The sequence below is a fragment of the Hippoglossus stenolepis genome, chromosome 24 (assembly GCF_022539355.2).
Source record: "Hippoglossus stenolepis isolate QCI-W04-F060 chromosome 24, HSTE1.2, whole genome shotgun sequence".
Lineage (NCBI taxonomy): Eukaryota > Metazoa > Chordata > Actinopteri > Pleuronectiformes > Pleuronectidae > Hippoglossus > Hippoglossus stenolepis.
Genome location: NC_061506.1, coordinates 5557649 through 5573303, shown reverse-complemented (window position 1 = coordinate 5573303; position 15655 = coordinate 5557649). Strand labels below are relative to the sequence as shown.

Below are 15655 nucleotides of genomic sequence, written 5' to 3'. Positions count from 1 at the left end.
TCTAAATTCTCACTTTTTCCAGGTCGACCTCCAGTTCCTGAAGGTTTTGACGGGCATCGCCACACAAGGCGCCGTTTCCAAGGAGACACAGAAGTCCTACTATGTCACCACCTTCAAGCTGGAAGTCAGCACCAACGGGGAGGACTGGATGGTGTACCGCCACGGCAAAAACCACAAGGTAGGTTCTCACACGCGGAGGTCGAACGAAGCAGTGAGGTGGAGAACTTTCTCTGACCCTCATTCTCATGATGTGTTCTCCAATAACAGGGTTTTGTTGTGTTGCTTCCAAAGAGCCGTATCAGTGCACGCAGCATTCCTGGAAGAGCCTCTCCCCGTCCCAGCCTGTTTACTGAATCATGAACCCAGTCATGAGGCGGAGAAAGAGGGAACGGGGGGGAGGAAGAGATAGAGATAGAGATAGAGAAAGCTGGGGGGGGGGCTGACAAACAAGAACAATGGTGTCCTCTATGTGCCCTTACCCACGCTTGCAAATTCATCATCTCTCTCCCACCCCACTGCAAACACACGCACGTAAACACACACACCTGGGGTTGTAAAGCCACGGCAGGTGTGGACGCAGCGAGCTGGTGTTAAAGAGGAGCGTTAGTTTGTGGAAGTGGAGGCGTGCGATGCCTCGTTGTGGGCGTCCTCTGTTGATGGAGGCCTGCGTGTTAGTGTACATACAGTGGTGGTTGTTGCTGTTGTCATTGGGGGAGCTACAGTAAAGCCCGTCTCTCCGGGGGATTCGAACTCTGTCCCTCGTATCTAGGTTGAGGTCAGGAAAAATAGAGAGTGGCGAGGGGATGGGGGGGTGGGCGATGTGCGGCTGGGGGGTTAATCCACATGCTTACCCGCACAGACCCCCACCGACCCCTCCCCTCCTTCTGCGTTTGCTCCTGATTGGTTTGGGTGGGGCCGGCGGGGGGGGTTATTTGATGTGGAGATTATTGAGCGAAACGTGGATTTGACTTAAAAAGTCAACATCTGTGCAATTTATAAGACGCCCCCATTCACACACGTGCAATATCCACAGGACCTCCTCCCCCCAATACACACACACTTTAAATAACCTCTGGCTGATCTCTCTGTCTGGAGATCGGTGCGTGTGTGTGCATATCTATATGATGCGTGTCCGTCTGTACCGTGTAATCTGAGTCCTCTAATCCGTCTGAAACCGTTCAGACACTTTCAGATGCATCAACATGCATTTGTGGAGGGAGATTGCCTCTTTTATGATTTTGAAAGTTGAAAATCGATTATGTTTTTAGCTTTTGCACCAAGAATGCACAAGTCCGGAGGGAAAATTATCAATAAAATATAGTAGGGTTAGTGTTAAAATTATGGATTCGACAGAAAACAAAAGCCTAATGTGAATGTTTCAGTCCACACCCAACTCCAGGAAATCCAGGAAATAATGTTTAATACTTTTACTAATGGGACGTTACATTATCTACATGAAAACAAAGAAAAGATGACTCAAGTTTCGCTTAACATCTGCGATTACGTTGGATAAAACTCTCTCTCTCCGATCGCTGACAGTGATGAATGGGTTGGACTTAGGAGGGAACGCATTTCACGAATTGCACATTTCCGGAGTCCCGATTTCAGCCTGGCCTAATTTCATAATGCGGAAACTGTCGATCTCACCGGCAGCCAGGTTCTCGTCGGGTCTCCGCGGGCTGCACTCGAATCTTCCGTGACTGCTAATCCACCAGTCATGTCGTACAAACTCCCAGTTAGCTCGTCCTAAGCCCCCCGAAGAGCCCTTAAGTGGTTGAAGCTCAACTCTCGTCGGGGGGTCCTGTAATGACTGGGATTTGGTTCGACTAATTGTCATTTAACAGTGAGCGTGAAGCTAATGTCGTTTTGAGAGAGCGTCGGTGATGCACAACACGTGTGTGTTTGTGGAAGGTTGAGCCGTGAGCTTGTCTTATTTTTTTATTATCGAGCTCATTGATATTCGTCGTCAAGATTTGTGTCCTTATTCGCTGTGCTCACAAAGACAGAAGGATTTAATGCCAATAAAGTTTATTTTATTGAACGGGAGGCCGGCGTTAAGAGAGAGAGAGAGAGAGAGAGAGAGAGGGAGCTTGAGGAAAAGGAGCCATTGTGGGAAACGACGAAGAAATGAAAGTGCCATGTGAGAAAAACACCACCGCCGATCGCAGTGCATCAGTCACACCAGCAGACAGGCTCTGTCTGTCTGTGTGTGTGTGTGTGTGTGTGTGTGTGTGTGTGTGTGTGTGTGTGTGTGTGTGTGTGTGTGTGTGTGTGTGTGTGTGTGTGTGTGTGTGTGTGTGTGTGTGTGTGTGTGTGTGTGTTTTCTGACTCCCTTTCTGCATGCCGAAACACTTTCAGATTGACGCCCGTGTGACTTGTTAATTCTAAATCATACAGCTCACATATGCAACTCATTACTTGATGAGACACTAGCACACTGAGGGATTGCATATCTCACACATACACACACACACATTTACACACAAAAACATACACGTGTGCACTCACAGAAATTAACATTAAAGACACACTGTCTGACTGTGAGGAAAATCCCATCAGCCCCAGTAGTAAGGATTTTACTGAAAAGCATTGTGAGGCTATGCTAAATCTGTTCAACACACACTAACCTGGGAGAGGGAAAGTAGCCCACACAGCATTTGTGCTTGCGTCACACTGTGTCACACACCCACAGACACACACTCACACAAATTTTGTTTTCCACTTACTCATTCTTCATGCACACACACACACACACATTCTCACAGAAACAGCTGGAAACACTGGTACAAAGTGGAAGACTTCAACATAAGGTGGTGTAGAACAATTTCTAAGGATCACCGCTCCCACCTTAGCATGCACACTCACGCACACACACACACACACACACACACACACACACACACACACACACACACACACACACACACACACCGCGAGCCCCTCTCGGAGCCAGTAGTGGAGAGCGGCCAGCTGGAACCAGTTCCTACTGTCAACATCTTCATGCCGAGAACCGAGAAGGAGAGGCGGGGGGGCAAGAGAGGACGATGTCTGGGGAGAAGACGGGGAGGAGGGAGGTAATGGCCGGAGAGAAGGAGGGAGACCGAGGGGAATAAGTGGAGCAAGAAGCTGAGGATGAGGAGCGTAATGGACAGACAAAGAGACTGGGATGGGAACAGAAAAACACAGCCGGGCGATGAATAATGTTTTGCACCGAGCTCAGCGCTTCTCCCCGTGGTGCCATCATGCTTGAGGTAAACACTGGCACAGGAAGGAGACGTGTGCCAAAAGAACAGAGCTGAGAGTGAAAGCGCAAAAAGATGGTGAACAAATGATGTTTATATTTAAACCACAAATCTTCTTCACTCAAACACGATGTTTAGTCAGATCAGGATCTGTTTGCAGGTGTCTTTAGACAAGGTGTTTACAATAACACCGCCCTACCGGCGTTCGCGGTGACCTCGTTCTCCCGCGAGGTCATGAATAGTTAAACAAGCACGGTGCCTGTGTCGCGCCACTGTCCACACAAACCAGTCTGACCGGCACATGTGTGTGTGGGAGGCTTTAGACAGTGAGTGGAGCGTCGTTATATTTTAATGACTCTCCCCACTGGCGCACACACCACAACATGACAACGTTAATTATTCAGTGCACCTTGCCTACAGGTCACGTGAGGCGGCAGGGCTCACATACATACACACACATACATGAGCAGGGGGGACACGCCAGTCGTCGGGCAGATTATTGAGGAGGCCCAGAGTGGTAGCTGCACAGACAGACATGTTATTGTCTCCTCACACATCTATGAGTCAAACATGCTTTTCAACCCCTGGACATTCCCGATTAGTCAAAAAGTAACCACGCTATCAACAAGTTAGCCAATGACCAACCATCTGCTTCCTGCGGCCATTAACCTTTAACCTCGGGAGTAATGGCGCCAGGGTCAAGAGGGTGACCTTTCAGGTAGCCCCACAATAGACGGGAGGAAGCTGAGAAGCTGAGAAGCTGACGGACAACTTCTCATTGTCTCTCCTGCCTCTTGAAGTTTGTCCTCTCCCTCCGCTCGCAACCAAGAAAGAGAAATGAAGGGTGTCTCTCGAGAGCTGGTGTGTGTGTGTGTGTGTGTGTGTGTGTGTGTGTGTGTGTGTGTGTGTGTGTGTGTGTGTGTGTGTGTGTGTGTGTGTGTGTGTGTGTGTGTGTGTGTGTGTGTGTGTGTGTGTGTGTGTGCGCCATATTGCTTTTATCCGAAGATGAAAACTGAAAAGAAAAGCAGCTGGCAGCATTTGAATGCACCGTTTAGTCATTTTGAAAGGTTTTGCACATTGTACATCTCCAAACTTCCAACTTTTTTTAGTCAAACTGTTTATGGTTCTTGAAAAATAGCCATTTATCCCCAAATTTGTGAAAATTGAAACTTTCGGGTCACAGGATGCGTGGAAGCTTGAATTTATAACGTGATTGCAATTTAGTTGAAAATTGAGGAAATGCCTTATGATGAGATAAATACCCGGATTGACTGTTTCCTGTTCCAGTGATGAATGTCTCCTTTCTCTTGTCCTCCACCTCTCCCTCCCTCCGTATCCCTCATTAAGTTACTGTCTATCCACTGGCCTCCGTTCAACCTTTGTCTCCCCTCTGCTCATCTGTTTTCCACTATCCCTTCCTCGTGTTTCTCCTGTCCGCTCCGTCTCACCCGCCTCCTGCTGCTCTTTGTTTCGCAGACAGAATATCTGCGGGTATCGTTGAAGAGCACTCATCTATTGTGCGAGCGTGCGTGGGTGTTTGCGTAACCCCCATAAGAGCCCACATCCACCGCCCGGCCTCTTAGGTAAACAGGACTGCGGCCTATCGTCAATCTAGCAGCAGATTCAGCGGAGATAGACCCTCTTATCTGTTCAAACACTCACGCTGCTTTGTATTACCAGTGTCAGCTCCACTTGATTAAATCAGGCCGGGCCCAAAATCAAATAAAACCCCTCCAGTCGGATTTTTGAAGTCATATCACTCCCATTCCTGCTGGTTATGGAATTCCTGGTTTTTGAGAGGCATGTGCCGGACGGGGGATGTTAAATTTGGGTCGTTTTGCACCAATATCGCAGGATAATATTTTTCCAGATGCTCTGTCTCTCATAATGAAAAAACAACATTATCAAAAGGAGAGGGAATCAAATTTTTAGGCGACGGGAGAGCGCGCTCAGGTTTGATCATCCTGCGCTTGGATTCGAGTAAAAGAAAAATCATGTAGCCCCTTTAATCTTTAATTCAGCTGCTTGTAGCCGTTGTCTTTCCATCTTTCCGCTGCGTCGCGTCTGTGATGTTTATTCGACGTGTTCTCCTCTGATATCCGCCGTTCAGCGGAGGCCTCTCCTATCTGCCGGCCTCGTTTCGACCACAGACGGAGAGAGTGAATGACACTTAACCCCCTCAGACGGTTAAAAGACGCTTCCTCTGCTTATCTGAGTGTGTGCGTCTGTGTGTGTTTTGCGGTTTCCTGTGGTTTTCCTGCCTCTTATTGTGTGTGGTTTCAGTTAGTAAACCACCAAGAAGAGGAAGAAAGGCATATGGGGGTGAGAGCAGAGGTGGGGAGAGATATCAACTGTACAGTCCTGAAGAGGGGATTTAAGGGGGAGGTGTTGAGATGGAGGGATGTGGTAAAGAGTGGAGGGAGGAAGAGGTGGAGATCGAGGAGGAAGTTATTTGAGTTTTGGGAAGTCCTCTTGTGTCTCTGAAAGAAAAGAAAGGACACCTCGTGTCTGTCATTCAACGTCCTCTTCCAACGCCCTTCAGCGCCACGGGTCACGTTTCTGACCGCCCCGGTTACATTCGCCCTCCGACCCCTGCCGCCGCTTATTAGCGACTGGAAGGAAGGGAGTGGTAATGTAGACGCGAATGTTGACGCTCCTCAGGAAGAGAAGTTCCCCTCACATCCTGCCCACCTGGACCAGACTTCCTGCGGCGGGCCAGTCATGTTTGGCCGCGTCAGGTCACGTCTCCCGCAGATTCCTATGACCACCAGCATGGAGGTGAAGAAGTGAAGCGAGGAGGAGGAGGAGAGAGGCAGAGAACCCTCATCCATCGTCGGGCTTTCCCAGCCTCCCAGCGCCGAACCTTTGACCCCAAAACACATCGACAGCTGGGCTTGTGACATCGGATCTGTGTTTGGGTTGTCTCCGGCTTGTCCGCCCTGCCACTGTGTGTGTGTGTGTGTGTGTAGCCATGCGAAGCCTTGCACTGTGGGGGTAGAGCAAAATCTGTGTTTGTGTGTGAGAAAGAGAGAGAGAGATAAGACGGTGCAGGCACTCAGGCATGCAGGTATGTACGGTACAATCTCCCTCTCACAATAACCAACCTCTGTCTTTGTCTTGTAGATTTTCCACGCCAACACCGACCCGGCCGAGGTGGTGCTCAACCGCGTGCCGCAGCCAGTGTTGGCCCGCTTCGTTCGCATCCGACCACAGACCTGGAGGAACGGCATCGCCCTGCGCTTCGAGCTCTACGGATGCCAGATCACAGGTGCGTGCGGCCTCAACTCTCTCATCCCACGTCACATTTTCAAAAACAGGAATAACGGCAGTTTCCTGCTGCGCCCTCCGGCTCCGTCTTCTCGTTCAAGGACATGTTACCGGAGGTGACGAGAGAGAGGGAAAATCCTTTATTTGTCCACTTGGGGGATTTGGGGATTTAAACCAGCAACATTGTGGTCAGCAGCCTGGCTTTCCCATTGTCTTGCGAAGAAAAAAATATGTTTTGAACGCTAAATATAATTTGCTTTTTAAGACTTTGAACATCAGCAAAAAAAAAATAGCTTCCCAAAGCCTAAAAGGAAACACACATTCTCCCTCACACATGCATGTGTGTTTATTCTCCCTCCCACGCTCCCCCTGCTATCTTTTAAACATGGCAACCCTCGGGCTAATTAAAAGAAACTGTGACTCTTTCATTCTTCCTTCCGAGGCTCCACCAGTGTCATTTCCCTCTCTCGACGCTCTCCCGCTTCTTCTTCTTCTTCTTCTCACTTTCTCCGTCTCCAACTCCCCCAACGGCGCCTCGCTTTCCCTCTCGTGGTTTCACTTTTCTGAAGCGCCCCCCTTTTCCCGCGCGAACTCCTCCACGTCTAGAAATGAGTCCCGATCAATCATTCATGCCCCCCTCCCCCCCCCGCCCGTTCACTCTTACATCAGAAACTGTGATTCGCCGCAGCATCAACAGCTGCTGCGCTGAAGCAGCTATTTGCCGTAACAGCGCAGGTACATGCACACAGGCGGCTTCTAAATATAGCAGGTGACCTCAAAAGCAGGCACGCCCTTTGAAATGTACACAGACAACACACACACACACACACACACACACACACACACACACACACACACACACACACACACACTCGTATACACTTCCTGTGGCTTTTATTCATTATTTAAATCTCCTGCTTTTGCAGTGACATAACAGCATGAAACTTTGATCTGCGTTCTCTTAAACCGTCAGCACAACTAACGTCTCCCCCGCTGCCTTCCTCCTGCCCTCTCTCGCTTCCTCCGTCTCCCTCTCTTCCTCTTCCTCTTCCACCGCCCCCTCCGCGCTCATCCGCCTCCCTCTCAACCATCCCTCTCTCCCCAGCTCCTCGAATTATACCTCTCTCATCCCCTTAATCCTTCATTTCCACCTTCTCACACTTCCCCCCCTTCAGCAAGTTACTCTCAACTCACCCATCCATATCTGGACGAGTTCCATTTCTGCTTCTGCATATATGTGGAACGCTCCCTCAGCTGCGGGACGTACATTAAATGTGCGCAGCCTAGTGAACAGCCAGGCTATTGTATGGAATATAAAGACACAACACAAAGAATATAAAGACATAATGCAGTGAACGACACATTTAATAGACCCCATTGTGTTTGTGCGAGATGTGAAGTGCATGAAGTGAGCCCATTCAGCATGAGACTTAACATGTGCTTTCATATCAGCTAATGGCTCTAATTGCATCTAGTGTTTTGCTCCACGTCTCCTTTCCCTCCCTCACTCACCCTCTCATGTTTGCTCTTAACCCTCTGTAGTGCAAATCCTGCGGCCAAGCTCCTAACAGCTCCCAGGTGGGAATATGTGTAACGGCGTGTGTTAGGTCATCACAGGGAAATTCTCTCCCCCTCACCCCACAACCTCCAGAAGGTTGAAGGTTAAATTAATCTCTGACCTCTCGCCCCCCGCTCCAGACGCTCCGTGTTCGGACCTGCAGGGCCTGCTGTCCGGCCTGCTGCCCGACGCGCAGATCTCGGCGTCCTCCAGCCGGGACATGGTGTGGAATCCCGGCACCGCCCGCCTGGTGGCGAGTCGCTCCGGCTGGTTCCCCGCCCCTGCACAGCCCCTGGCGGGAGAGCAGTGGCTGCAGGTACGTACATTTTGGCAATAAGTTCATCATGACACTTTGTGTGTTTTGATATGAATCACTCTTTACGTTCACTTCCACCTATGAAGGCGTAATGGAACACAGTATAGGAGATTGCAGCAGACTTGACTGAGTGGACCCCAGACAGAATAACACATTATAGCTAATGGTGGTAAAAATGAGTAAATGTGTCATTTGTTCAGGGTAATTGTTTCTTACACTTTCAAAATAGTTAATATGTAACAAGGAGCATCTGTAAAATCTTGATTCCACTTATTGCTCAGAGCTAAAACAATGCGCACAGCAGCAATTAAACCATAACCCTGTGTTGTTGGTTGTCAGTGATCTAAATCTAATCCCTTCAGGTGGACCTAGGTGTGCCCACGACGGTGCGTGGCGTGATCACCCAAGGAGCGAGGGGAGGAGACGCAGGGAGCGGGGCGACCACGGATAATCGGGCGTTTGTTCGCAAGTATAAAGTGGCGCACAGCCTGAACGCGAAGGAGTGGAATTTCATCATGGACAGCAAGACGAGCCTGCCGAAGGTGGGTGAGGGAGGATGTGGAAAACAATGCTGTTTGTTTTTTATTAAAACACCAGTTCAGCAAACTATCTTGTTGTATGTGCAGATTTTCGAGGGGAACACGCACTACGACACCCCGGAGCTGCGTCACTTTGAGGAGACGGTGGCCCAGTACGTCAGGCTGTATCCAGAGAGGTGGTCTCCAGCGGGGATTGGGATGAGAGTGGAGATACTGGGCTGTGACCTTCCAGGTAGGATGAGTATTTGAATGGTTTTATGTATGATAATGTTCTGCTTATAGTAACCCTGGCTGAATAATTCGCCGCACACTGTAATAAACTCCAGAGAACGATCCGGAGCTGAATGGACCTTGAGGAAGGTGGCTCGCCGGAACAGTGAGGCTGGCATTAGATATGCATGACAGTCATTAGAGCGTGCCAGAGGGGGAAGGAGACACCCGGTGTTGGCAGAGAAATGGAAAATGATAGTACAGTCTCAGATTCCTTCCTGATATCTGCAAGAGACTGCGTGTGTTCGACTCCCTGTGAGCTTCTACAACAAGTGTTTGGGAGTGGACAGGGTTCGGTTTACAGGAATGCGTCCCCGCAGAGAGGGAGCGCTGGTTTCCTCGGCTTTCCAGCGCGGTCTGCTGTCCAGATGTGGGGTCGTGCATTCGGCGACGCATGTGGACGCTCACTGTTTACCACTCCCTCCGTGCCTCTGCAGGACGGTCGAGGCCGTACAGCACAGCATGCTCCGCACAGACACCACACACTCAGGCGCTCGCACACGCCCCAACAAACCACGAAAAGAGATTTAAACGTACACTCTCACATTCACACACACACACCACAGAAATCAGGCCTCTATAAAAGCCATACCCTCATTGTGCCGTTGTGTGTTTGTGGGTTCGCATGAGCGCAGATGGCGTTTTCTGCCCGGCAGTGGAAGAGAGATGAAATATTAAGAATGGAACATCATCGTTTTGACCTCAACCACATCTCTAGAAACAAATGTACATCTGCCATTTATATATATATATACACACTGCTTCTATATGAGTTGCCACTATGAGGCGGTAATGATTTATGTGGTCAGTTATTGTCTGTTTTTGTCAAACAATAATCGAGAGTAAAAAAAAATACATGAGTGAATAGAGCTTTCCATATATTTCTGTATCTTTTATTTATGTTAATGTCCATTTAACGCTTCTTCCGTCACACTTAAAAACGTTTTAGGAGCGTGCATAGTTCTCCCTCAGTTATACGGATATTAGCACGCTGTAATAAAACTACAAACAATGCTAATGTGGAACTGAAATACTGATGTACTTCTTACCTTATTGAAACCTGCAGGAGCCGTGCACTCAACCGCTGAATGCGCTTGTCATTTAATTTATGAGCAGTTTATGAAACACCTGGCGCTGCTGTGGCTCACAGGAAGTGATGTGTTTTCCTTGCCGACTGACGAGTGACCCTCGGGGGGGGGGTGCGGCTCAGGAGCGACCCCGACCCAAAAGATCGATGCAAAAAACGAACCATCCCTGAAAAACAAACCTCGGGGGTTACCACTCCAGTGATTTTTATCAGATAAGAGCAGGGGAGGGGGGGGGGGGCTTCTGCAGGACGGAGAATTGCTGTTCAGGGTCACACATTGTTCGCAGGCCTCCGAAACTCAGCAGGGCACAGAGGACGGCCGCTGACATCCTGTGAATCATTCACTCCCCCCCCACACACAAACGATTCACTTCTCTCTGTTCTGTCCTCGTTCTTTTTAATCTTTCAGATTTACAACAAAAGGATATATTTTTACCCCAAATCTCATTTAGTGCAGTTCGAGCATTGCAGCAGCTGCTCCCACAATAAAGCAGAATAAGGCTCGTCCCCCCACTCCTACACATGGTTGCAGTTTTTGGTTTTCCCACCCTGAGGCCCGGTGCGTGGCTCCATAAATGTTTTTGTTCTTTTTTCGTTACCATGCCTCCTCTCCTTCTCCCCCTCCTCCCCTCTTCCTCTGTTACTCATCACTTGCACCTCTTTTCTATGCTCGCTCCGTGCTGTTGGTCCCGACTCCTTCTGTTTCCCCTGATTCATTTGCAGCTGTCTCCCTCTCTCTCTCTCTCTCTCTCTCTCTCTCTCACACACACACACACTCCTACCATGACGGTTTTTCTCTCGTGTGTGTGCTCCAAAAATGTATGGGCCCGGGAACGAAAGTTTGAAACTGATCTGTGGGAGGGAAAAAAAAGAAAAGACAAATATCTTCTCCTTCTCTTTTCCAGATGGGATCGTTTTATTCATGGGAGCACTCACAGATACGTACACACACCTGAAATGTGAACCGCAGCTCACACTAGTTTTCTGACGTCGTACAACAATGGCGGCCCCCGATGGAGTAAGGCAAGGTTAAGTTTATTTGCCGGTATATCATTAAAATAGTTCAAACCATTATATAGTTTAAAGTTTATATATCAATTCACTGTTGGTTATGTATTCAAGGGCGCTGCACTGCTGTCATTACAGCTAGAAGATTGTCAGGGTCAGCCGTGTTTTGTGTTTACGCTCGGCGTCAAGCGTCGTGGGACGAAATCGGAAAAATCGCGACTTCCGATTTGTCTGGAGCTCTGTTCTGTTCGTACATGTCACGTCTTCGTTGCATCTCATTTCGTGCAGCGTGTGAACAAGGCGTGATCTGAGTATTTAACCCGACAGAATATCAAACAGTGGCCACTTGTCTTTCCCATCACGTTCTTTTGTGGTGTACGTGCGTGCATGCATAGCCATTCATCAGCGTGAGTGTGTGTGTATGTGTGTGTGTGTGTGTGTGTGTCGGACTGCCAAGTAGAGATTTACAGAAAGGCTTTCTACATAATTGAAGATTTTTTTTTTCCTCTTCTCTGACATAATGCTGAGTCAGATTCTTCGGGAGTGAGCGATATCTCTTATGCAGAGGGGGTCGGGCCGTCGAAAAACAAGCCATCGCAAACATTTATCCATGTGTGTGTCTTTGTGTAACTTCGGGATCATGCACAGCTGCAACTTTGTGTGTATTTGTGTGCGCATCTCCATTATCTCTGCCGGCGGTTCCCCTGGGTCCACTTCTAAATGTTGGAGTCTCATCCCGTGCATGATGATGACTTGCATCATCACCTGCAGCAGTAGACACATTATGTAAGACAACAATCCGCCGCAGAGGGACTTTTCCTGCTTTACAAACATGCACACTCAGGCCTGCCCGTGCACACGTGTGTCAAGGAGCAGGTGGGCAGGTCGCATATGTTCGCGCACGCTCTCACATAAACATGCGCACCCCCACAAAACGTACAAGTCGATCCCATTCCCCTTGCCCCCCCGACACTTCTGTCACACGCTGGAAAGGTCAGCACATTTACACTGTGACAAGGCTTGACCTTTTGAAAAGCATGGAGTGCTCGGCAGCCGGGCGGAATCTTAATGGGCGGACTCGCTTGCGCGTCTTGTGTTTGTGTGTGTGTTTTAGTTGTATGCACACCGGCACCCAGGTAACGTGCAGGCGCCGTGTTGGTTTATATTTTTACCGTCCGGTCCCGAGACTTGACTGGAAAGGTTAGACTGGAATTAAGAAGGCAAACACCAAAAGGCAAACAAGGTAGAGCGAGCGCGAGAGAGACCAAATAAAGAGGAGACGGGGAGCGAGAGGTGGTGTTGCATTTAAAACGCAGAAAGGAAGGAAGAGGGCCGCTTCCCTCGCTTTACCTTTCTGGGAGGCCGGCAGCGATAAGAGTCTCATTAGGTAGTTAATGACCGGCATAAAGGACGTGACATTACCGCTGGGTTAATGTCAGAAGCTGCTGCCCGCTGTGGCCGACCCTTTCATGTTTGCCATTTCTCCAGCTGGGGCGCCCTCGTGCTCGTTTCCCCGGGAAGTTCCCTTTAAGCGGATCAATTGTGCATCACGCCGCGTTTGTTGACCCTAGCGCCTTTTATACTCTTTGAATGATAAAGGCAGCAATGCAAGAAAGAGGGAAATGAACAGGAGGAGGCTCGAGCACATGAGATCAACAGACGTTCAAAGTGTTGGGGTTGTTTGGATCGGCTTGGATGTGACGAGGCAGGAGAAGCCGACAAAGGAGTAGGAAATATGATACGAACCCACATGCCCATGTCAGCGGCCATTAATGTCAAATTAGTGCAAATGTGTTCGACTGCGTGAAGCGAAATGTGACAAAAACAAGTCTCTATGTAAACAAATGTTGTTAATGACTGAGCGCTGATTATACAGGCAGAAATTGTGGGGAAAATCCGACTACACAGTTAATTCACATGATAAATGTGCATCTCTGCTTCAGACGTGACCCAAACTCCCACAACGCACCAGGGTTGACCCATCTGCTCCTAATAACGCCACGCTTTCTCCCACTTCACATTCCGGCTGCAGCCTGCTCGACATGTGTGCGTCTGCGTGCACATGTGATGTGTTTTAATGGGTCAACTTTTGGCTTGTTGATGCCTTTGCGTGTTGTTTATCTTTGTTTATGACGAATGTCCGTTTGAATAGATGTTAAGGGCAGGGAGAAAATCATACATTTCGCTCGGTGCTTGTTCTCTCGAGCTTGCATGAGTTATGGAGTGAGAGACACACACACACACACACACACACACACACACACACACACACACACACACACACACACACTGACACACACATAGGATGGAAAGGACGGGAGATGGAGTGCATGTGCTGTGTATCCTCCCTGACAGCCAGTGAGTGGTCCCAGAGTGTGATCATCCCGCGCAAGGTCGAGGGGAGTTTGTTAGACTCGTCCATCCATCAGCCTCAGCGCCAGGCTTTCTGCATGTGCACGAGCACATGTGTATGTGTGTGTGTGTGCCCGTGCATCTTGAGCGTCTGCATATTTGAGTCGGTGCTGGACGGACACTGACGCCCGCTCGAGCACCCAGACTGTGACGGGGGGGGCCTCTAGGGTGCTCCAGGGGCTATCTGTGTCTGCCTCCGCCTGTCTCTGACGCTCTGGGTGGGACGGCCGGGTGGAGACAGTTCGACGAGAGATGCAGTTAATTCCAGACACTGACCTCACACTCAACATGCACTTTAATTCACCCTTAGTAGGACACATAGACGTGGTGTTTATTGGCTTAAAAAGAATCTGGTTTATCGGAACAGAAACTCCCTGATTTCCTGTTTAAAACGTGAACCTGAGCTGTTTTGGCGTAAGAGATTAGTTGCAGGGGGGGAAAGCGTGGGAAACGGTGGATCTTGCCATTTTTACAAGGAGTTATAAGGCGAAGAAATAGTGCACCACCGATGACTGCACCGTCATGCTTCACACAAAAACATGTTAGTGGATCCAACAGCTTTCAAAAATAATTATAATCAAGTTTGCTTTGCTTTTGAAATCATGAGAAAAGAAGCAGAATTGAGAATTATTACAAGCACGTAAATACCTCCAGGAGCGTATCAAGGGACTTGAGGGGCCCCAGGCCAAAGTTTCCCCCCTAATAAACATATAGCCTTCAAACCACAAAGCTTTTGGCAGAAAGTTAGTGGCATGGGGCTCGGTCGGGGGTCTTGTCTACATGAAGTAGGGGTGCTGAGGGGACTGTGTTACCCTGCTGGTGAGTGGCTGTAACTGCGAGGCAGTCAGCCCATTCAGCCTCCCCTGTTGCAACGCCCCTGCATTGCTTCTTTCTGCCTTTGTTCCTAATCATTTCCTCTCCTTGTCCATGTTTCCTCACCCTCCCTTATTTACGACACGGTGGGGAAATAATAGCAATGTGAATAACCGCTTAAACAAACGTTAGGTGATTAATGCATCCTCTTTGCGGGTCGTCTGACATGTGAGGATTGTTTCTGACCTGCGATGTGTTGTGTGTGTTTCCGCAGAACCCACCACGCCGGCCGAAACGGTCACGCCAACTCTGCCTCCCAACACCGACACCACCACTGTCCCCATCACGACTACAGGTGAGTGTTTTACATGAAAGCAGGAGAAATACAGGACGAATGAGCGCTATTAGGAGGCTGTAATAGGAAAGATGAAAGCCTCTGAAAGGGCCGTGTGATTCCCTCTTTATCTGAAATGACTGTGATTTCTCATGTGCACTCTGGCTCTCGCTCTTACGCTGCCTTTTTCCTCCTCCTCGACAGCGGGCACCTCTTCTTCATCAGACAGCGTGTGCGACTTTGACCACGGCCTGTGTGGGTGGACGCACGACTCCAACGCCCCTCTCTTCTGGTCCCTGCACAGCCACGGTGAGTCTCCTTGCACGAGTCACCGCATCTGTCTGGTTCCACATCATATTTCCCATCGGAGCTGACAGACAGGGACCTGCAGGAGTTGAATGCAGCCTCTCAAATGTTGTTTTCGGTTTCTGTAGAAGCTTTTATGTATGCATCTGAACGCGGGTTTCATTTGGGTCCGGAAAATTGCACGGCCACAAATGCATCGCGTTTATTTGATCAACTTCACTGGGTCTAGACTCGACTCTGTTTTCTATAATTAAATGGAGTTGTTCTCCTTGCGCGAGCCCCCTTTTTTTTCCCAATTTGATTAAAATAATTCCTTAAATTGAAACCGGTCTAATTTAGCCGCAGCGCCGTCATGCCCGAGCGAGTGAAAATGAACCGAGGGAATCGGAGGGAAAGCGCCGCCACCGCCGCCGTGTCAGGCCCACACCCCCTCACATGTGACACGGGCCTCTGTGAGTCCAACATCTCAGCAGGAAGAGGTTAAGACCCAGTAGCTCCAATTA

At 49.2% G+C, this 15655-nt stretch overlaps 1 protein-coding gene across 4 annotated transcripts in view; it reads left to right on the top strand.

The window, feature by feature from the left end:
* The window catches only part of nrp2a (neuropilin 2a), a 53982-nt gene that overhangs the window by 28056 nt on the left and 10271 nt on the right, over positions 1-15655 (top strand). For all 4 annotated transcript variants that reach the window (XM_035150149.2, XM_035150148.2, XM_035150151.2 and 1 more), the window contains 7 exons: positions 23-178; positions 6366-6510; positions 8208-8383; positions 8746-8925; positions 9010-9154; positions 14787-14867; positions 15051-15155. In XM_035150149.2, the coding sequence (XP_035006040.2) occupies positions 23-178; positions 6366-6510; positions 8208-8383; positions 8746-8925; positions 9010-9154; positions 14787-14867; positions 15051-15155 (988 nt within the window). The remainder of the gene's footprint in view (positions 1-22; positions 179-6365; positions 6511-8207; positions 8384-8745; positions 8926-9009; positions 9155-14786; positions 14868-15050; positions 15156-15655) is intronic.